This window comes from Hyalella azteca, unplaced genomic scaffold, assembly GCF_000764305.2.
Source record: "Hyalella azteca isolate HAZT.00-mixed unplaced genomic scaffold, Hazt_2.0.2 contig5276, whole genome shotgun sequence".
NCBI lineage: Eukaryota > Metazoa > Arthropoda > Malacostraca > Amphipoda > Hyalellidae > Hyalella > Hyalella azteca.
In genome coordinates, this window is record NW_025935471.1 from 74,813 (window position 1) to 98,659 (window position 23,847).

The 23,847-nt window shown below is 42.0% G+C and overlaps 1 protein-coding gene across 1 annotated transcript; it reads left to right on the plus strand.

Moving 5' to 3' along the window:
* Positions 1–4,825: 4,825 nt before the first annotated feature.
* On the plus strand, positions 4,826–23,790 carry LOC108665764 (the record flags this gene model as incomplete). The annotated part of the gene is given in 9 exon segments (XM_047880352.1): positions 4,826–5,065; positions 15,818–15,930; positions 16,408–16,522; positions 17,791–17,919; positions 18,698–18,929; positions 20,234–20,265; positions 20,717–21,942; positions 22,170–22,249; positions 22,429–23,790. Coding segments are annotated over 9 exon segments (3,510 nt in total), but the record flags the coding sequence as incomplete, so codon positions are not given.
* Between the last annotated feature and the right edge of the window lie 57 nt (positions 23,791–23,847).

Below are 23,847 nucleotides of genomic sequence, written 5' to 3' on the forward strand. Positions count from 1 at the left end.
GAGTGAGAAGTGCAATGAGCAGCGAGTGAGAAGTGCAATGAGCAGTGAGTGAGAAGTGCAATGAGCAGTGAGTGAGAAGTGCAATGAGCAGTGAGTGAGAAATAAAGTGAGCAGTGAGTGAGAAAAGAAGCGAGCAGTGAGTGAGAAATGAAGTGAGCAGTGAGTGAGAAATGAAGTGAGCAGTGAGTGAGAAGTGCGAAGACCTCTTTCAAGGGATTTTTGTCGTTCAACAGATGAACGGCTGTTGAAACAATTCAACTTCAACATCATACAACGTGACTGAAGAGGGCATCCGACGTGCCTGGTGACGTCATCCGACGTAATTGACGACACCACTTTATACTCTGTGAATGAGTACAATTAGAGTTCACGATGATGTTGGCTGGGTTCAAGTCATCTTTCTCCTTGCCACATCCGACTTTTATTCACGACTCAGATGTTGTGTCTGAGTCAATACTGAACTCGATTCATCTGAGTCAAAAACAGCACGAAGAGCATGCGCGTCCAGAGTCATCTCACTTCCTTGCAATTAACGATAAATTACTAATTGGATCGAATCTTAACCTAAACAAGAAACCTTTCATTCTGAGTGAACCGAAGGAATTTATGAATAGACCAAAATTTGATGATCATAAACAGCAAGTGAAGGATCAAAATTTTTTCGAGCAGACGCAAGAAGTGACTCGCAAAGCTAAGGAGGAGTCTGATTGTGAATCTGATAATGAATCTCCAAACGCCTTCCATCCGAGCCTCAAAGAAAATTCGTACTACGATCGAGACCGGAAAAAATTCGAACTGGCATGGGGAAATTTGAAGCAGGATTCCATCCTGTGGAAAAATTTCCGACCAGAGCAGCACAGGCACCTTGGCGCCGAGCTCGGAGGGAAGTTCGGGAAAACTGATGTAATCAAAACAAATTCCGAGAAGAAGAATAACTATGGGATCGCTGAATTCGACGATATTTCGAAGAAGAAAAATTTTCGTATAAATTATAGACCGCGAAATCAAAGTGAAAGTAAACACGACTCTAAACAAGTCATTGAATTGGAAAACATACCGCTTCGTTCGAAGGAAAAGGTTTTGCCGCGTTTAAGTACAATTCCCAGTAAGAAAGTTGCATTTGAAAATGTGGACCCAGGCGCCCAACAGAAACGAGGGTTAAGCACTAACCGAACTTTGACAAGCACTGACGTGAAGAAGGCGAAAACGGTCTTTGGCAATAACAAATCTGAAAACCAGGAGCGTGGCAGCGAACAGGAAAGTTTTGGAAATTACGAACAAGTATCACGACCTCAAACTGGATTGTTATCAAGCGTAGCTTACATGCCTCACAAATATTTTCTTAGTTCAAATGAAACTAAAAAGATTCAGCGAACAAGATTACCAATAAGTTCCAACTCGTCCAGAACTCAAAGCCGCCCCAAACACAAAACTATTGGACTCAATCACCTCGCACGTCATGGTTCACAAGATCCGTCTCACCACCCAAGAGATCGGGTGTCTCACCACTCTAGAAGCATAATTTCTCACCACCCAGGGCACCAGTCGTCTCACTACACTGGATTTCACCGTTCAGGAGACCTAATGTCTCAACACTCGACGAACCGACACGGCGGGCCACTGAGACGAGTCTCTCAACTCAGATATCCCATGGTTATCTTCACACCCGACCAAGTGCTGACGCTAGGGGTGGTCGCGGCCACGGTCCTCTACATGGTATTTGTAGTAGCCATCCAAGCTGCAGGATGATCCAACGATCTGGACAGGGGCGTAACTAAGTTTTAAGGACATGGGGGGGTGTCTACGTCCCCTAAGATTTTTCATCATATTTAATTAATACTGACTGGTTGTTATGAATTTGTCAGCATTTTGTAGTTTTCGGTGGCAAAAAATAATAATCATTGTGATAAATTAATTAAGGGGGCTTGTGGAATTTTGTGAAATTTGTCAGCGGGATTGCTGAATCCCGCTGAAAATAGTCTAAATGACGCTACTGGATCTGGATGATTGATCGATCAGGATCATATACTGGAACTAGGATGTCTAACAACGCGAATTTTTTCAATCTCAAAGCTCTTATTCTCTTTACCGTTAATTTCTGTCATGGACTTGATAGATATTCAATTTGAATTGCAAGGTAAGCATGGAAGAAGCCGCCATGTTGGTCCAAGAGTTGTAGAGTAATTTTTATTGAAACAAATTTAAGTCGTTTGCGATGAATATATCATCGTTTAGGGTTTGTATGCACTATATACTCTTGCACGTAATATTGATCTCGTGTCTACCGGGACTTCTACAATTCACAATCTGCAAATATATTCGTGAGGTGTCAGTTTGAGTTGCGTGTTTTCAAGCGATCAATTATTCTAAACCTACATCTTGTGGAACGACTGAATATCGAAAATGATCCTAAGCTACGCGCAAAACATTCAGGTGGAGTTAAATTCAGACTTAAAAACATTCAATGCTTCTAAAAACTTATTTTATTTATTGATTCGTTGTAAGGTCTAACCAGCTACTATGACCACATATCATCATATTGAGTATAGACGAGCGTTGGCACGAGGTTTTCTAGCAGAAGCTCATCAGAAAAATAAGAGTAAATTAAAACTATCCATTTACTGTAGTACAGCAGCTGAGACGCAGAATTAGATAGGAGACAAAAAACGTCAATTAAGAAGAGAAATATTATCGTGAGATGCACTGGCCTATTGCATACGTACGTTTGAATTAAACTCGGCTCGTTTTCCTACTAATTTTCATTCAAATTGCGCAAATATACTTTCCGTCATATCTACAAGTTATTATTATCAGTTTCAAGAATCCCTTTATAACATATCACAGAGAAGATACCAGTTCTTGGTTGTAGCTGAATTGTTTTCGCCCGAGTTGCGTTGTTGACTTGCGTTACTCTCAGGTTAAACTAACGGGTTCTAATACCTGAAGTAGCACAAAATGTGGCTGCATGTTCCCCTATTTTGAAGGGGCGCATGCCGGATGCCAGCTTTGCCATACTTCACACTTAGTTCATATTCTTTTCCATAGGTAAGAAGGCCAGAGTGCAGAACGGCCTATGAAGTCAAGTGCTCAAAGCCATAGCGCCGGATGTCCACAGTCACAAAATAAGCTTGCCAAAGGTAAACATGGTCATGCTGTACCTGGCCAAATCTCATTTGGTCTAACCTATTCTGCTCTTCAGGCCTAGCCTATACGAGTTGCAACCTCACTCCATCCAAAGCAAACCTGAGCGGCCCTAACCTAACCTCATTGGCTGCAAGAAGTTAGAAAGGCGGTCCAAGTGTGCGGTTAGAGCCAGTCATTGTCTGCAAGAAGGCTGTGAGCCGGGACAGCGTGAATAGGTTAGGCCAGAAGAGGTTATACCGGAGTAGGTACAGCCGTATGGGGAACTGCCTGCTTATGAGGGGGCATGCTTAAGCAGTGGCTGAAGACCTATGGCGCTATTATCTTCCGGCAGCGTGTCGCTTGTCTGGATTACGGAGTTCAAGCGGCTTCTAGTTCTGAGGCTGAGTAAAGTTAATGCATGATGCAGCTAGGCGTTGACTCCAGGGCTTATTTGGGAGTAAAATTTGTGGCCTACGGCTGCGCCCCCATTTTGAACACATTCAAGATAGGTAGTGCCATGCGCTTGTCGCAACATTCAATCATTTCTCCTCGGCTGTGAGTGAGGCGAAGTCATCACATGCCGAACGTGGTAGAGAGTTAAATCTCCGCTGACTTTATCACGTTTAAAAAGAAAGCTGACTTTCGAAATTCTATAAAATTTGAATTTCAAGTAGCTTATTTCCATAATCTGATAAAATGCTTCAATACACATGGATGGTCTGGTTAGTTCTTTTCAAGAGTTTGCATCGATTGTTCATGGTGATAAGACGTGTTGTGCCGAAGTGTTGAAAAGCAAGTGCGAAAAAAAAAAAATCAGAACCAATCGAAATATCTTTTGCTTGTAAATTCATAGAACCTAGTGTGCCAAGTGTAGAAACAAGAAGTACAGGGTGACACAAAAAAAACAGAGCTCACTAAAAGTCTTATAACTCCTGAAATTTTATTCAGTTTGAAACAAAAATTCTATGGAATTATGTACAACCTATGTAGCCAACATCTGCAAAATCTCAATTCTATACCACAAAAACTCTTTGTTCTACAGCCGCTCAAAGATCTGTCTCTTATACACATCTAGATGTGTATAAGAGACAGTTGCAAGACTCCGCCTTGGCACAGCTCCGCTGAACAAGGCCCTCTACCAAATCCGCCAAGCCCCCTCTCCGCTGTGCCCCTCATGCAACACCCCAGAAACCTCGCATCATTATCTCATCTCTTGCATGGAGTTTGAAGAAGACCGTGCGCAACTGCGTCGCCAAGTAAACTCGCATGGAGTTCATACACTCTGCACTGCTTCACTGCTGGGAGGAGACACCTCCAACTGCCCTGCCTGGCCGCACATCTGCAAAGCGGTTGAAGAATTCATCGGCAAAACTCGTCGATTCCAGCCCTGAGACTTAATAAATAAGCAGATTACGGCGAGAATCGCCTCTGGTGGAACACGCCGTCAACTAGTAGAAGATCAAGATCAATACACATGGATCTTAGCTTCTCTGGGGCCCTCGAGTCTAAGAATAGTGCAATCTACATAAAAACGTCAAATTTTTAAGTAGTTTACTGTTCTACGTTTTTACTTACTTCACGATTTGAGAAGTCGTTAATTACATTTTATTCCCATAGCTTTCTACGATTCGTGAGACAAATTTACATTCTTTTGATGTGACCACGTATGACTGTCAATGTTTTGCTCGTGACGTCACAAAAATGAAAATGATAGACTAATCATGGCTGAAGATTTCCTGGACCTAAATCCTAAAAAGAAAGTACTCCATGAACATTTACTAAAATATTTGATTATTATCTCTGCATTAAATATAATTTATAGCCTTGCTATTTCTAATTGTGGTGCTACAGAATGTGTTCATGGCCAGTGTTATGAAGGCAAATGCGAGTGCGAAAGAGGATGGGGTGGTCGAGCTTGCAATACATGCAGTGGTAGGCAAAGGTGAGCACTAAATACGCTCTCAATACTGATTTTTACAGTTTCTAAAGCTAGTTTTTTTTTGTATTTGATTCATTGCATTTTATGCATATGTACATTATTCAAGTACCTTAAACTTAAAGTCCTTAAGGATTAAGGAATAGTGGCAACAGGCAAACTGGCAAAGCAGAAATTTTAGAATCAGTTCATTTTTAATTTCCTTACCTACTTTACTAACTCTAGATTTAAATCAAAAATTTATGTATGATAATGCTGATATAAATGATAGGTACTTTGCTGGACTACTAATATGACTCAAAATGAACTTAAGGAAGAGTCTAAAAGTCTTTGCTTTACCACTATGCAGCATTGCAGCTTTTGCACTTTTGGCAAGTGACAGGATTGAATTCTGGAAATTATGGTAAATATATTATGTTTGATCAACCTTGGCTGGTTTTTTGATATTAGTTGAGATAGAGACTAAGAAAAATAAGAGAAATTAAAGTTCCACTTGAAAGAATGAAAGTAGGCCTAACAACAATCCAGGGTGCAGAGGGTGGATGCAGTGTTGCCAATATATGGGTTTTTAAGCCCTAAGTGTAGCCGGGTAATTTTAAGATTCGTCGCTGGGTAATTTTTAAATGAAAAGCCATTTACGCAGTTACGCTTAGTAATGAAAAAACTATTTACAAGCCACAAACTTATTTACAAGGTTGCATGCACATGTTACCTCAAATAACTAATTTTACCCTAAAAACAGTCTGATTGTACAGCAAGTGTCAACTGAACAAGTGATAATGAAGTCTGACCGGCCCATAGTGGCAAAGCAGAGAGTTTTTTAGACTCTCCTTCAAGTTCAATTTCAAGTCCTATAAGTAGACCGGAAAAGTATCATGGATACCAGCATCATCATGCACAAGATATTGGCTTTAATGGCTCAAATCTTGGGTAATGAGAAAATTAAAAATGAACTGATTCTAAAAAATCACTGGTTTGCCACTATGCTGACTGCCATAGTGATAGTGGATTAGTGGCAAAGCAGGGAGTTTTTTAGACACTCCCTCAAGTTCATTTTTGAGTCCTATAAGTAGACCAGTAAAGTATCCTGGATACCAGCTTCATCATACATAAGAAATTGGTTTAAATCTTGGGTAAATGAGGAAATTAAAAATGAACTGATTCTAAAAAATCTCTGCCTCTGGTTTGTCACTATGCTGACCGCTCTAATGTGACCGCAACTACGTAATCGTAAGCTTGATGTTTACATTTTTTTGGCGGGAACTCATTGCAACTGATTTCCGGACAAGCTTCGCTGCATCCTGATCCATCCAACATATCGGAAACCTTACTTTTTTTTAAATAGTTGGCCAAAGCCTGACAAATATATTAAATGCAAGAATTTCAATCTAAATGTGTCAGCAAGATCTTCTGAAAGCATAAATTTTGCTACTGAAGCGTCGCCAAAGGTCTTGCAATATTCATCCACTCTCTGTACAGTGGACAACAATTAGGTAGGCTACAGATTTCAATTAGACTAGGTAGGTATGGAATAATTATAAATTGATAATTATTTGAAAATTTGTTTCTAAGTTGAACAGGACAAAATAACCTTCACAAAGTAATGACAAATCACGCCAGTGACGTCACCAATATGAGTTCAAACTTTGAACTTCAAAGCCATGCACACCAGACAGGCAGACACCACAGAGGCTGTTTGAGGGAGCAAAATCATGTAAATCTGAATACAATGAAAGCAGGCAGCCAGATATGCAACTAAATGGTATATGGATGCAGGATTCCATCATTCCTGTTGCCAATTCAGTAGTGCATTTCAGTCAGCTTTTGCAAAGTGTTTTATACTAAAAACATTACTTGTAAATTTAATCAGAATTATTTGCTGAAATAATTAATAACTAAGTGAGAAGAGCTGATTCAAGAAGCCTCATCTCTTTGTTTAGAGTTGTAATGACCAAAAATGATCATTTTAAATAATGGTAAATATATATTCAGTTTAAGTTAATTAGCATTTTCACAAGTTTAATGAAGATTTTAAATATTCTATAACTTTTAAATCATGAAACAAATTTTCAAAAAACAACAATCATCATGAAATTTATAATGATCCTACTCCTATAGCTAAATATTTTACATTCAACTATTTTGTCATTTTGAGAATTCACCCCAATTGGCAATAACTACAGAAGTATATTTTTCATGAGTGTATGCATGGAATGTTTATGAAATAGTGGCATTTTTATTCCTATGGATAATTGGGATTCAAAAATTACCTAATGAATCCATTTATTGTCATTTAATTCAGAATCCATGTATAAAAACTCTACCTTTATCTAACCAAACCAAGAGATGAGTGTACCCACAAATTTATTGTATTATTTTACCAATGATTGGTCAATATAACCTCTACAAACAATAAGTATCAAAATGGAATTAAATTACCATATGTAATTTTTACTTGTTTATGTGCTGTTATTATAAATTTTAAAACAGTTTAATAATTAATTTTTGCATTGTGTACCTGAATTCATTCAGGTACACAAAAAAAAAATTTGTATAAAGATGAGTAAAAAGAGGTGGTTAAGCTTTGAAACAGCTTTCATCATTAAATTTAATCTCATTGTGGATCAAATCTATTTAGTATTGTAAATTTGAATTATATAAATTGCCCAAACAGGGAGTGTGATATCTCCCCTTGTCTGCACTGCTTAATGAAGTGCCAAATGCAATAAATTATAAAGTGATCAGAGATTATCTCATCATTTATGTGGTATCGCAAACATTGTTAGTATTATTGAAATTGTGAGACTTTTCTTTAATAGTTGACATACCTTTTTTATGTTAAAAGACAATAATTGTGAAAATTAAAAAAAAATTTGTACTACAGACCTTAGCAGAAATACTTTTCCAAAATATAATTTGTAAAAAATTTTTTCAGGGATTTTTTAGAGGTAGTAAATGCATGATTTTCTATCTTACTTAATGCTAAATAGATAGAAAAAATGTTTCAGTTTAAGCCATTATTTTTAGTTTGGATATATTTCAATTAGTTTTGCTGCTATAACATTTTTATGCCATGACAGATGACTGTCCCGATTTACACTGCCAGTCCCTTATTACCCCATTGGATGGTATAAACACGACAATATACCTACTACGTACCTATCCCGATTTCCACACTGCCTTGAGGTCTCTTTTTAAATCAGTTAATGGAGCCTGAACACCCAAAAAGACTTGTTTACTGTCAATCACTCGGTAGGTATAGTCAGATGGGGTAAGACAGGACCGACATCACTAACAAGCCTGTAGCATCTATACCATGAATAACTAAAAAACCCTAAACCTATCACAAGGTGCAGTTATGCAATGGGCTTCTAAACTACAACTCAGACATTTTGCATCTAACATAGTTTTCTGTACAGATTAAAAAAAGTAAGTTAAAAAGGGACCAGGCTGGGGTAAGACAGGACCAACTGGTAATTCTTATGTTACAAGGTTTTTAATAAAAGTGCAATTCTGATATTCAATATTATCCATCTAGAAACACATTATTTGATTAAACAACCACTTGTTACTGTTTTGTGTTGTGGGAAGTCAACTCTAATATCAGTCACATTTGAGCTTTTGTCACGAGAAAACTTTGTTGACATTAAATGCAGCCATATGATCCATTTAGTCTTTTGAGCAAAAAATATGGATGACATTATATAGCTGGCATAGTTAATTATCATTTTATACTTTACTTTTGCTAGCAATAATAAGAAGTCCAAGAAACTTGCAAGAAACTCCAGTATTTTAGCAATAATGCCTTATTCGAGATTGAAATTTTCAAAGAAATTTGGTGAGAGTGAGCAAAAGATGAAAATTTTGACCAAAATACTCCAGTTACTGCATAATAATATATTCATTTAAAAACTATTTTTGATATACTGTAGGCCATAGGGTAATAGAGGACCATTTGTGGGGTAAGACTGGATCATATGTGGTGTAAGATGGACCGTTTGTGAGGTAAAACAGGATCATTTATTGGTTCCATCTTACCCCATGTCCGGTCCTTTTTTACCCCCATTTTAGAATACATGTCAGGCAGTGATGGTAGCAGGTAGGAATGCCAAGTATGTCTCAAAAGTTGCTTATTACTTGAGGTTACCTGCCTACATCCACAAACCTGGCCAAAAAATTTTTTGTCATTAGACAGAGCTTATTTCCTAAACAGGGTTAACTATTTTGTGACCCATCTTCACATAGGTTTTCTTTAAAAATTAGCAAGAAATTCAATATTTGCAGAAGAGAGTTGAAACAAACACTGAAGTGACAGGCAATGATTGCTCTAACATATTCTTTTGTCAAATTAAATTTAGTGCAATTAGAATGCACACCATGGGCTGGTCCTTTCTTACCCCATGAAGGCTGCGATCCTGTCTTACCCCATTTGACTATAATACACAAGTTACCGGGCACCATATGGCAGATGGCAGAACTTGATGCTTGTCAAAAACACACCTACCTATGTAATGTTTGTCGGAACAACACTTTTGAGGAATTTGATTGCATATAATTGTCATTAACTACAAATCTTATAAAAAATTGGGCGGAAGCCACCTGTGAATTGGATGAAAAAATCTGAATCTTCCCAATTTTTTCTGTTTTTATGTTCGAGAGAAAAATGGCTAATTTTTTGCCTGCAATTCCTAAATTCACATGTGAAATGATTGCTTTTATGCTATTTTAGGAAACTTTTGACCAATATTCAAAATTGGATTCCAAAGCATTTTTGATCATGTTAGAAACTAAAAAATTCTCTAATCTTTGATTTAGCTTTGGTTTTGAAATAAATTATTTTGAAACCAAAATTATTACTATTCTTTAGCTATTGAAGACTAAGAACATATGTGCTATTGTTTTTGTGTGGCATTAAGAAAATATTAGTATTATACACTTTATTATCACTATTATACAAAGCAGTTATGGCATCAGGTTCAGACAAACTTTGTGGGCATGTTATGTACCGTAAACTGGGGTAACTTAGACCACTTTTTTTTAAATGATGCCATTTTTTTACTAGATAAGTTAAACTTAAATTGAAACATGCAAAATACAGATCTATACTCTAGCTTCACTCACCATAAATTGCTGGCTCCTGCCTCTCATAGTTTTGATGTAATTAAAAAAAATCGATGGTCTTTTTTACCCCAGCTCTGGGGGTATCTTAGACCGGGTGGTCTTAGTAACCCCATTGGGTCTTCTTAGTCACCCCATCTTGGTTTAAGTTGCCCGTAATGTTAATAATTTTGCAAGTATTTAACAATACACTTTATTTATCTTCACTTACAGTGAATACAATATTAACTTGTGAGCAAAATGCACACAACTGGCGAAAAATTTCCATTTTTTGAACATATTTCAAAGAAATAACATAACTAACTGTTCCTTTTGTAAATATATGCACTAACTTCCTTTTGTAAATAAACATAATAACTTTCTTCCATAAATGTAATAACTTTCTTTCATAAACATAAAAAATGTTCCTTTGGTAAATAAAGACTGAAAGACTGACCTAAGCTTATGCCTACAGACTTACATCAAGAGCAGCATTAACATAACATAAAAAATGTTCCTTTGGTAAATAAAGACTGAAAGACTGTTTAAGCTAATGCCTACAGACTTACATCAAGAGCAGCATTAACATAACATAAAAAATGTTCCTTTGGTAAATAAAGACTGAAAGACTGACCTAAGCTAATGCCTACAGACTTACATCAAGAGCAGCATTAACATAACATAAAAAATGTTCTTTTGGTAAATAAAGACTGAAAGACTGACGTAGGTAAGCTAATGCCTACAGACTTGCATCAAGAGCAGCATTGAACACATACTGCTCTCTGCTATTAAACTTATAAGACACATCAATTATTTCACAGATGTCCTTCATCTCCACTGAGGCTGTGTCATCTTTAGCCACTGTAAATACAGTCTTGGATTCACTTGCATGGAGGAATGTGACAGACACCTCAGTCTCATCAGACTGTTCAACAGTGGCTAAATATTTTCGATGTTTGTCACTGCTGTTGTTGACATAGACTTTGGTAATCACAAAGCTACCCACTTTAAGTGCACTGCTTTTAGTTATTGTTGAGGTGCAGGATCCTTCATCAGTGGCACTGATACGAGCAGTTGTTTTTAATTTCTTGGTAGGGGTGGGTTTCACTTTGTCAGATGTATTGCCTGCTGTAGGGGTCCCAGAACTAGGAGAGGGTACTTCTTTCTGCACCTTAGATAGTGTGCCTGCTGCCTGCTGGTGTACCTGTACAGGGAATACAATATTAACTTCTTAGCAATGAACACACAACTAACAAAAAAATTTTTCATTTTTTAACACATTTCAAATAAATAAACATACCTAATAGTAGCTAACTATTCCTGTATATTACCTGTTGTAGGGGTCCCAGAAGTAGGAGAGGGTATTTCTTTCTGCACCTTTGATGGTGTGCCTGCTGGTGAAAGCATTGGTGTCAATACTCTGGCACTTCTGGAGCGTGTAGGCCTGACATCATATGTTTCTTCTGAATCTGGGTCAGTATCCATGTCTGTGCTCTCTGACTCAGCATTATCTCTCCTTGCAAGCAAATTCAGTTTCCTCTTAACATTCTGTCGAACTGCGTATGCAGATAGATCTTTTGATGTTGAAGGGTGCACATCAAAAGTGGATTGGCCAGATACTTCAGCTTCATCTTGGCTTATTGTTGACACAATACGAGTGCCAGCTTGAATTTTTGCTCCTCTTCCTCCACGACGACCTCCGCTAGCACATTTTGGAAACTTCTTCTCTGCAAGGTAATTGACAAAGGTATTTGAAAGACTGCTTGCTTCAGGTGATTCTTCAATTGCAAGGAAAGAGGATGTAGTGGAACTGGTAGCCCGTGATAAGACAGGTGTGGCATCTTTACGAGTACCGGTACGGATGTTGCCCAGTCTGCGAAGCAGGTTATTTATGTCTAAGGGGAAAATCCCAGTAGCCCTGAAGCCACTTTTCAGGTTTTTTTCAATGTTTGGATAGAATGAAGGGTGTTTCAAGAGTTTGTTCACCTGTTTTGGGAATACGTGCTTGTTCACTATGCTTAAAGATGGGTTTTCTACTTTGAACTCCTCCAGGACATGTTTCCAGGCCTTCTTCATAGGTCCAAAAAAGGCCACATCCAGTGGCTGTGTTTTATCTGTGGAGTTAGGGGGAAGGCAGATAAACTTGATGTCATTGTCTTCTGCTAGTTTGAGTAGGTACTGTCTCTGAGAAGTGAGCACTCAGATTATCACCAATAACAGCCTTGGGACCATCCAGGTTTTGAAGGTGAGGCAAGAGGAGTTCACTAAACCACTTTTGGAAAGCATTAGCATCCATCCAGCCACTGGCTGTGTGATGGAATTGTGTGCCGTTCTTACAGCAGCGAAAATGACAGCAAGGATCTCCTTTTAGACCTCCTTGTATCCATGATGTGTAGAGGTTGTCACTTTTGTATATTATGAAAGGTGGCAACAATGTACCATCAGCAGATCCACACATCATCATCGTGAGGCAGCTCTTGCTCATATTAATAACCCGGTCAGGATACTTGACACCTCTGCGATATAAGAATCTTGTGGTCTTGGTATTGTCTGCTAGGTTCATCTCATTGTAATTAAAGATATGACTGGGAGGAATGCCCTGGAGCTTGATTGTTAACCTTTCATGGTAATCCCTCAACTCTGCCTCCCCCACAGATGCTCTGCTCCTTTTACTATCATTGGATACTCTCTTGCTGATCTCACTATGCCGCTTAATGAAGGACAGGGCCCAGTCTGGGCCTGGCAAATTCAAAGAAAACATGGGAATGGTGCGCCCTTCTGAATCAAGGTAGCTTTTGACTATGATGCGTAAGTCCATTGGTTGGAGAGGGAAGCCATAGTCACTGCACTGAAGAGTCCTCTTCACTATAAGCGCCTCCTCTACCGGTGAGAGAATAGTCTGTCGTCCAGGACTAAGCACAGTTTTTCCATGCACTCTGTTGAAAAGAGCACCCTTACCGATGCCATACTGACTCGCAGCTTTTGTCAAACTTAATTCCTTGTCTTTGATGCTCTGCACTACTTTATCAATAAGATCTCCACTGTAATTCTGGTAGGTACGAGCCCCCTTTGGACGTTTGTAGGTCCTAGGCATCTTGAACTAAGGTCAATACTTATAAGTTTAAACTCTATATCTAACAATAATTAGAGTCTGTAGAGTCTGAAACATAAAGAAAATACATTAATAGGTGTATCAAACATAAAATATGTTATATATGGTCATTTTAAATTAATTATCTATCCGGTCTATGTTACCCCGTCAGGGCTGACATTAGGTGGTCTAAGTTCCCCCATTGGGGGGTGGCGCCCCCCATTTGCAAACTATGAGACTTTCCTCAAATTTGTTTGTTGCATATGTAACTAGAAGAGTTGTACTACAATGCATCAAAACCTGGAGTTATTTTGCCAAAAAATAAAAAAATTGGAGGGGGTACTCTGAGAGGCTTTAAAAAATAGCTTTTTTTCGTGGGTCACATTTTAAATTTTTTAACCTATTAGATATGCAAACTTTTTAAATATTTCTATTGTATTACTTAGCCTCAGTATTAGGCCTTTAATGCCCATTGACAGAATTTTTCTATGTCAAATAGTTTTTGAGTTTTGGGGGTTTTTGTTAAAAAAACGAAAAGTGGTCTAAGTTACCCCGGGAGTCTAAGTTACCCCAGTTTACGGTATTAGTTTAATAGCAAGCAAAAAATAAAGAGACACAAGAAAGGATGAGAATGTATAAAAATTACTTAGCACTTGATTCATAGGCTCTACAAAATAGCTCTGTCTTAAGGCATCAACCAAACACCTGAAATGAAGGAGTCAATGTTATAAAAGCCAGTAGACTGTTCCAGAATCTGGTGGTGGCAACCAGGAATGCTCTGTTGCCAATGGTAGCTAGGAGTGTAGATGGAACTACAAGGTTTGCTGTTAATGACAAACACAGTTGTCTTCTATAACGCAGGTCCAATGTGTGCTACAGACATTTCATGAGATAAGGAGGCCTTGAACCTTGAACTGCATGTGCTGCTGCAGGCACAGCCTGTGGAGATTGTGCAATATTGGTGTCACATGGGCAAAATTTTGCTTATTGCTCACAAGTTGCCCATCAGTATTCATTATGGATTGCAGTTAATTTAGACCATGTGACCATAGAGTGAGGCATTACCATAGACCAAAGTGGTCAGAACAAGCACCACAACATGGGCCACAAGGACCAGCTTGAAGAGACTGTGGCTGAAGCTATTTATTTTATTTTCATTTTATTTATTTGTTGAAGGTCTGACAGTCTGACACCCAAAGTGGATGATTAGGCAAAAGCTCCAGTGAATTGGATACAAATGGCAGAAATCTGGCCCATTTCTCCTGTTCTTATGGTATTTTTCAATTTATTCTGTGATAAATCATTTAAACTGTCTATTTTTACCCTCAATTTTTTAAAATCACCTGTGAAATGACTGTTTATACCAATAAAAAAAGTCTGCAATTTTAGACAATTTTTGCCCATCATTCTAAATTGGTCTGACACCAGGACACAACTCCAAGATTGAAAATCTTCATGTTACTTAGTCAAACCAAAATTAACAATCTGGAATATAAGGCAGTATTTTCTTAAAATTGTAGATAAAAATAATTGTTTCATTGATGATTTGTTGAAAATTTCAGGCAAAAGTATATAATCTAGTTTGATTTCTTATGAGAAATTAGGCATGGCTTGTGCCTGATGGGCCATAGGAACAGGTGAAGTTTTTTACGAGCAGACAATTCTGTCAAGGATGACTTTGCCCAATTTTCCAGCTTGTATCAAGTAGAATTTGTACAGCTTCATTAATAATGTGAGCTTCTTGCACTTGCAGCTTCTAAAGTAGTACGTAGATTATTCCATGCCTCTAGTTTCTAGTTTTGCTATCTTACTGGCAGGAAAAATATTTGCTTTTAATGCTGCAATTCAAGCTTTTCTATACTTATGTGCGATATGAGTCCCACTTGAGGAATTATCTCGAATTTAATTTTTGATGAAACTATACTACTACCGGTATTTAGCTGTAAGTTTTAAAATTTATGAAAAAAATTGATATAACTGCAGCTAAAAGATTTCTTCTATGGTAGTTTTATTGTCTTGATCAGGTTAAAATCTATTGAATGTATAAATATTCATGCATTAAAAAATGAGAGGCAAAGCTCACACTTACAATGCAAGGTAATTGCCTAAAAATATAGCATAAAAACTTAATTTCTCAGCAGCATATTTACTTCATGGATATTTTCTCATTTTTCAGGCTTCTTGATCCATTCACAAACTTTATTCTTTGCTGTTTATAACAACTTTTAACATCTAAAAAGAAACACCCACTCTGGCAACATAGAAGCTAAATTAAGCACTTAGATAAATTCTCCATAAAAAGGACATGTTTTTATGTCCTTGACCACCCTATGTCACTTATGACTGCCCATGTCACTTATGACTGTCCATGTCACTTATGACTGCCCATGTCGCTTATGACTGCCCATGTCACTTATGACTGCCCATGTCACTTATGACTGCCCATGTCACTTATGACTGCCCATGTCACTTATGACTGCCCATGTCACTTATGACTGTCCATGTCACTTATGACTGCCCTTGTCATTCACAATTGCTTGTCCCATGTCAATCTTGTCCATTGCTTGCAGCTTGAGTGGCAGGGAGGGCGTCTTCTATGACGACCCTGGCAACTACACTGAGAACAACCAATGCAGCTGGGTCATCTCTGCCCCCAATGCCAGCTTCTTCAACTCTTCAGCTGGTGAGCTGGGTGCAATTGTATCTAATTATGTGATAGAGTTTATATATAGAAACCACTGAATTGACTTATTTCCATCAAGTCGAGCATTTTATTATTCTGGTAGGATATATAATAGTCTTAGCTCAGGTGGAGAATAATGACCTGTTTTTCTTGGCATGGCAAAGCTACTTGGATGTAACATTTTCTGACAATAATCCTGTGAGTGATAATCAATGCTTTATGCCTGTTTGCAAGGGAATGATACATATCTCAGATATTTAGTTGTTTTTTCTCATACTTATGTATACCCATTTATTTTTTAAGCTAGGAGAGACTTACACCCAAATTTCAAAATTCAGTTTAGACTTTATTCCTACCCACAAATATATATCATGAATATCAACCTACCTATAGTTATAAGAATATTTAAAGTATTTTATGTGCAATGAATTAGTAACTGTCTTGAAAACTTTGTCGTTTAGCAATTTTTCCTTGCAGGCTCATCCCAAAAGATCAGGCTGCACCTGGGGCACTTTGCTACTGAGTGCTCCTGGGACCATCTTTATATATATGATGGCGACAGCGTATTTGCACCACTGCGTGTGGTGTACAGGTGGGTGTGTTGGGACAGCCTGTCTGCCTGGTTCTTATCCTAGCAAGAAGAGCAAGCAGGCACTTGAGGTGCAGAGAACTGTATTCTTCTGCTTTAACCTTTTTGCTGTGCTCTTTTGCTACCTATATCAGCTTAGGGTCCTCAACTACATTTGTTTTGCATCACCATTAAATGGTTGCTGACCACTCACAAAATTGATCCATCAATCATACTGTCATCACTGAGGACCTGCATACCAGGAAAATCTGATCCCATAATGAAGCCAGGCATCACTGCCATACATGAGCTGCAGCATGATCCTGTACTAAGAAAGCTTGGTCAGCCCCCGGCAGTATGGTAGCAGTCTGACAGGCCCAACATTAAATGTACCCCAAGTGTTGGCAGTTCTCTTAATACAATGGCCACTGTAGGGTAGTGGATGATGTGCATCATGTGCCTCAATGGTATTGATTTAGAAAGGCTGTGAGCATTGCCATAACCAAACTCCGAGTGTCTTGAGGTTTAATACATTAAGTGTGGGATGACCCACAGGTGGGTGGCAGGGTCTTTTTTCCGAATAAATTCCGCAATTTAGTTTCCATTGTGTTTGTCGACAAAAATTTATGATGGCAGTACTGCCTTGTTAAAATATGAAATGTACTAAAAAGGAAAATTTAATTTTTGCACCTGAACCTACAATTTTAGTAGTATAATTAGAATTAGAGGACTTTTTAGCAGCGGACTTGGCCGTTTTTAGGCCAGCTGCCAGCGCTGTGTGTTGTTGCCTCACTTAACGTGTTAAGTCAGTGTCAATGCTGCCAAGGTTAATTTAATTATGTGTAAATCATGAAGTCTTTTTATGCCTACAGATTGTCATGGCATTAGTGTATCAAGAATGAAGAGTCATATGTAGAAAGATTCATTGTTTGTGTGAGAAGCGTGAAAATCTGTTGAACATTTCTTCACTGGTTTTCTTATTGATGACATGCCACAATGTTAGTTATTAAGGTCTTGCAAAATAATGTTAGCATATTTCCCAGCTACAACTATTTTTAATTTTAAATGCTTACTTATTTTAAGAGCTTTTAATATTTCTTATGATTTACTTTAATCATTTATTGTAGTAAATACTCTGAATGAAGTACCAAGTTAATGAAGAGGTATGTCATTGCCAATATTATCTAACAATGAGGTAGTACCGGTATTTGTTATGTTCTCTTGATTAAAGCCTAAAACATAAAATAAGGCCCGTAATATCCCATTAAACAAAGCATGACGTTTGTGTGCAGTGGGCTGGTGGTGTCAGGCGGGTACAGCGCCACACAGCAGCCTGAGATTGAGCTGTCGTCGCCCTATGCTCTCATCCACTTCTACTCGGACGCAGCGTACAACCTCACTGGCTTTGATATCCACTACAGGTGGGTGCTGCCCACTCACTCTGCCGTCGTGGGCTCCACATTCTACAAGCTGCTAGTGCTAGCCTACTCTGCCGTGGTTGCCAGCCTCTGTAGTATGGTTGCCAGCCTCTGTAGTGTGGTTGCCAGCCTCTGTAGTGTGGTTGCCAACCTCTAGCATGGTTGCCAACCTCTAGCATGGTTGCCAACCTCTGTAGCATGGTTGCCAACCTCTAGCATGGTTGCCAACCGCTGTAGCATGGTTGCCAACCGCTGTAGCATGGTTGCCAACCTCTGTAGCTTGGTTGCCAGACTGCTCTGACGTGCTTGTTAGCACACATTACCAGGGTTGCCCTCCCGCTCTGTCATTCTTGCCAGCCCACACGGCCATGGTAGCTAGCCGAATCTGACTTGCTTGCTAGTTCACTATGTCGTGTTTTCCTCACTGGTGTGGTTCCCACTTTGTATTGCTGGTCGCCTATACTACTATTGAAGCTCTTGGCCCACTCTGTCATATCTATTTTTTACCAGCCCACTCTGCCATGACTGCCGTATTGTAAGTCAACCTTGTAAAAGTATAAATGTGTTTGCAGTCTCTTTTGGTAGCTTGCTGGCAACTCCATTAACAGGTTTATAAGTAATAAGAACAGTTCTCAAGCTATGCTGAATTAAATAATTTATTTCAACATATTTATTTTCGAAATAATACTATTTACTATTAATTAATTATTAATACTATTTACTACTATTTTTTTCGTGGTGAAAACTATTTCTTATACTAATCCTGTGTTTGTGTGTGCAGGGTTGGTGGGTGCCCAGGTGGGGTGAACAGCACGGGTGGGTGGTCGGAGTGCAGTGGTCAGGGCAGGTGTGCTGGGGACGTGTGTGAGTGTGACCAGGAGTGGGCGGGTGAGGCGTGTGAGAGAGTCGCGTGTCCCCACCACTGCTCCAACAACGGACGCTGCACCCACCGGGCCTGCGTCTGCACACCGCTCTTCACGGGTGGGTTGTGTGGTGGGGGAGGGGTGGTGATGGTGCGTGATAGTGCCTGATGGTGCGTGATAGTGCCTGATGGTGCGTGATATTGCCTGATGGTGCGTGATAGTGCCTGATGGTGCGTGATGGGGCCTGATAGTGCGTGATGGGGCCTGATAGTGCGTGATGGTGACTACGAGGCGTGATGGCGCATGATAGTGTATGATGGTGCGTAATGGTACATCAGTGTTAGTTGTGGTGCATTAAAATGCGCGATGGTGTGTGGTGGTGCTTCAAGTCATTTGAGAAGCAAAGCAACAAGGACCACGCACCGTTTAATTTACTTACATCGAGACGTGGAACACTCAGGAGGTCGGCAAGCTTGTTGTCAAAAAACAGATGACGCTAGTGCGTGCCATACACGAGTGCCACTCATGCGTGCCATACACGAGTGCCACTCATGCGTGCCATACACGAGTGCCACTCATGCGTGCCATACACGAGTGCCACTCATGCGTGCCATACACGAGTGCCACTCATGCGTGCCATACACGAGTGCCACTCATGCGTGCCATACACGAGTGCCACTCATGCGTGCCATACACGAGTGCCACTCATGCGTGCCATACACGAGTGCCACTCATGCGTGCCATACACGAGTGCCACTCATGCGTGCCATACACGAGTGCCACTCATGCGTGCCATACACGAGTGCCACTCATGCGTGCCATACACGAGTGCCACTCATGCGTGCCATACACGAGTGCCACTCATGCGTGCCATACACGAGTGCCACTCATGCGTGCCATACACGAGTGCCACTCATGCGTGCCATACACGAGTGCCACTCATGCGTGCCATACACGAGTGCCACTCATGCGTGCCATACACGAGTGCCACTCATGCGTGCCATACACGAGTGCCACTCATGCGTGCCATACACGAGTGCCACTCATGCGTGCCATACACGAGTGCCACTCATGCGTGCCATACACGAGTGCCACTCATGCGTGCCATACACGAGTGCCACTCATGCGTGCCATACACGAGTGCCACTCATGCGTGCCATACACGAGTGCCACTCATGCGTGCCATACACGAGTGCCACTCATGCGTGCCATACACGAGTGCCACTCATGCGTGCCATACACGAGTGCCACTCATGCGTGCCATACACGAGTGCCACTCATGCGTGCCNTGTGAACCAGGGAGTGCTGCTGTGAACCAGGAGGTGCTGGTGTGAACCAGTGGGGTGCTGCTGTGAACCAAGAGGTGCTGGTGTGAACCGCAGATGTTGGTATTAACCTGGGATACTGTAGAGAAACGGTGATAAGTGTTATTGCTTTTTGGGTCTGGGGTGCAGTCGGGATGGCTCAAGATGCGGACGTGGGAAAGGTGGTCAAATGAAGAGAAGGTGGGCAAAATGAAGGGAAGTGAGCGACGAGGAAAATAGAGGCGCCAGGAGAGCTCTATAAGTACCGTATAAGAAGGCGAAAAAAAAGGTTAGTGAGGCCCGAGGTTACCTGACTTTTAGGGGTCGTTTAGGCCAGGATTGTGAGAGTAAAAGTTGGTGGTTAAGGGTCTGGAGCCGTGGGTGCTGGTGAAAATACAGATCGGGTTTTGGGTGACCCACTAGTTCTATTGTGAACTCAGGCTGCTGATGGGGCGTATTATTTGATACAGGGTTATGATGCGTAGCAAGGGGAGTTGTTGTGAACCGGTGGATGGAAAAGGCTTAGTTTGCAGCAACCAGCTGTGCTACTGTGAACCTGTAATGAGAACCGACACGTGGAGTAGTGCGAAGTGTGTAGTACTGGAAAGCTTACGGCTGTCTTGTGTTGCGCAGGTCCTCCAACTGGAGCCCTGTCTCGGAGCCTGCCTCCTCTCCCAGCGCTGTGTCACCTCCTGTAACTCCTACGGGGAGCTCAACACCTGCTGAGGGATCAAACGACTCATCCCCAGCAGGTGGACCCTTATCACCTGATGACCGAGCCATGTATCCACCAGCTGAAATATCTGCAAAATCTGTAAGAAGAGTTGGCAGTTTCATACTCGAGCCTCACGATGATCATTGGGAACAAATCCTAGCACCAATCTCAGAGGATGAAAGGATATGGAAAGGGAGAATAATGTCCCCATTTTTGGGGGATTTTCGGCCCCACAATGAACGTAGCAGAGATAATTCATTTTCTGTTGGGGATTTTTTGTCTCCCCACGATACGGCGTACGATTTCTCCAGCAAATACGGCTACAACTTCTCCCCACACACCTACGGGGATGATGCCTTCAACCCGCGTGACTTTGGGGTTGTTGTCGACGCTGGGGTGCGCGCTAGAGATCTCAATGTCTTCCCCGCCAGAGGTGATCTCTCACCAGATCAATTTCCCGCCATGGATGACCCCCCGAACGATCACTTCACCGCCATTACCAACCTTAATCCAGACGAAGCCATTCGCGAAAACTTTCACCTTGCAGACGACCGGCGGCGCCTGTCACGTCAAACACCACGAAGTGTTCCTGCTAGTGCTAGTGATTACAGTGCTAGTGTTGCCAGCGCTAGTGATGACAGTGCTAGTGTTGCTAGTGCTATTGTTGCCAGTGTTAGTGTTGCCAGTGCTAGTGTTGCCACGGCTAGTGATGACAGTGTTGGCGCTGGTGCTACAGTTGGTGTTAGTGTTAGTAATAGTGCTAGCTCTAGTGATAGAGCTGGTGCTAGTAACAGTGTTGGTGATAATACCAACAATAGTAATGCTATTAGTGTTAGTGATGGTGAAGCTCTCAGCACGCGACGGCGACGAAGTGATGACAGTAACGGTGTCAGTGTCGACGATGCTGGTGAGGGTGACGTGCTCCATCGTAATAACCTCAACGATGCAGGGGGACCAGATATTGGCCGCTGGCGTCGTAGTGATGATGGTGGTGACGACACCACCTCTCCTCGTGGTCGTGAGCTGCACCACCCACTGCTGGAGCGGGCGTCGGCGGGTGCGGTGGTGGTGGGCGACGTGGTGTACGTGGTGGGCGGACACACCTTCAGCCCACTTCCGTTCCTGTTGCGCTACAACATTTCAGGTGGGGTGCGTGGTGTTGCGGTGCTCAATGTGCCTGTGCTACATGGTGGGGTTGGGGCGACAGGTTTGTGGTGTTGTGATGTTAAGTTTGTGGTGTTGGGCGTTAGCTTTGTGGTATTGTGGTGTTAGTTTTGTGGTGTTAAGTTTGTGATGTTAGGTTTGTATTATTGTGGGGTTGGTTTCCATAACTCTCTCACTGACACTTTTCTAACCACCCCATGTCCCCAGGTGGTGGTGTGGAGGCGGTGGTCGGCAAAGGCAACCGGGAGCCCAGCGCCCGTCACGGCCATGTCACCCTCAACCACAACGTCAGTCACGACCCCAGTCGTAAAGTCGTACAAATATACACTAGTGCTTATATCTTACGAATATACACCGGTGCTGCACCAGTGCTTATATCAACTAGTACTAATATGCCAATACATTATTCCAATACCGTATACCTCGTACAGGATGGACATGTTTCACTACATCTCTTGATGGACAGGGCTCGCTGCTGGTGTTTGGCGGCCAGCTGGCGGACGGGTCGGTGTCCCTGCAGCTGTGGAAGTTCGACCCCGGGACCACAAAGTGGACCCTCCTGTCGGGCCGCCGGGGGTCCACACGCAACTCCCCGTCTTTTGAAGCCCTCAGGAAACCCGGCACACGTCGGGACGTGCGACGTTCCAACGACGGCGAAGCTCATGAACTGATAAGTCATGCCGACGATGAGCAACTTCTTCAGGTCGAGAGTGACGACGAACTGCAGGAGACCGCACAAGCCAGTGCCTTGCACTTGTCCGTGTCGTCTCCTCCATTTCCCTCATCATCTCAAACGTCTCTCCCGTCGTTTCAGTCTTTTTCATCGTCTCAACCATCCTCCTTGTCTCAAGCGTCTTCCCTATCGTCCATCCCATCGTCTCCATCGTCACCATCATCGGAAAGAGTTGGTGATTTCATCTCCTATATACGCGAGAAATATCCAGACTTATACGAGGCTCAGTTCCCCAGCAACAACAACAAGAATATAGCAGCAATTCACAGCACCAATGACGATAACAGCAGCAACAGCAAAAATAGTTATAATATCCACGATACCAATAGAAACAGCCAGACAAAAGCGCCTTTTCTGACAGGCGTTGCGATCGGCAAAGACTTAAGCTTCTTGCCCCCGTCGAAAACCGAGGGGCAGTCGGGGGACGAGCGGGACTGGGGAGGACTGTACAACTGGGGAGGCACTAAGGGGAACTTGCGGCCCCGCTGGTTTGGCCAGCACAGGGAGGGTCGGCGCCATGGTCGCTTACGAACTCTCGAAGTCCTGGACCCAGCAAAACGGGGCCACAGCTACGAAGATTGGGCTCAGGACCCGGCACTCGGGGCCCAGGGTCCTCACAGTCCCGCACATGGGGCCCAGGGTCCTCACAGTCTAGCCCCCGGGTCCCAGGATGGCCCAGCACGTGTAGAAGACGTTGCTAAATTGCGTTCTCGCCGCAAAGCCCAAACCGAACTCCCCTCTGGGGATACCGACGCCATAGCCGGGATGTCGGGGGAGGAAGAAGGGGAAGAGCTCCCCAGGGGCAACGCCTACAACGAGGAAGACTCGCTGCCAGAGTCGCAGTTGTACGCCGACTCCCCAAACAGCATTTCGGCGAACCTCGGCCCCCCCGTGGACAACTTGGGGGGGCTTGGGGGAGAGTGCAGACGCAGGAGGGGCCGAGGTGGAGGACTGTGTGCCCCCATCGCGGTGATGGGTGCTGCAGGGGTGGTGGTGCCCGGGGATGGTGGGGCGGAGGATGACCTCATGCTCGTCTTCTTCGGCTACTCCCCCGTCTACGGCTTCCTCAACACCGTGCAGGAGTACCACCTGGGTGAGGGGTGGGGTACCACCTGGGTGAGGGGTGGGGTACCACCTGGGTGAGGGGTGGGG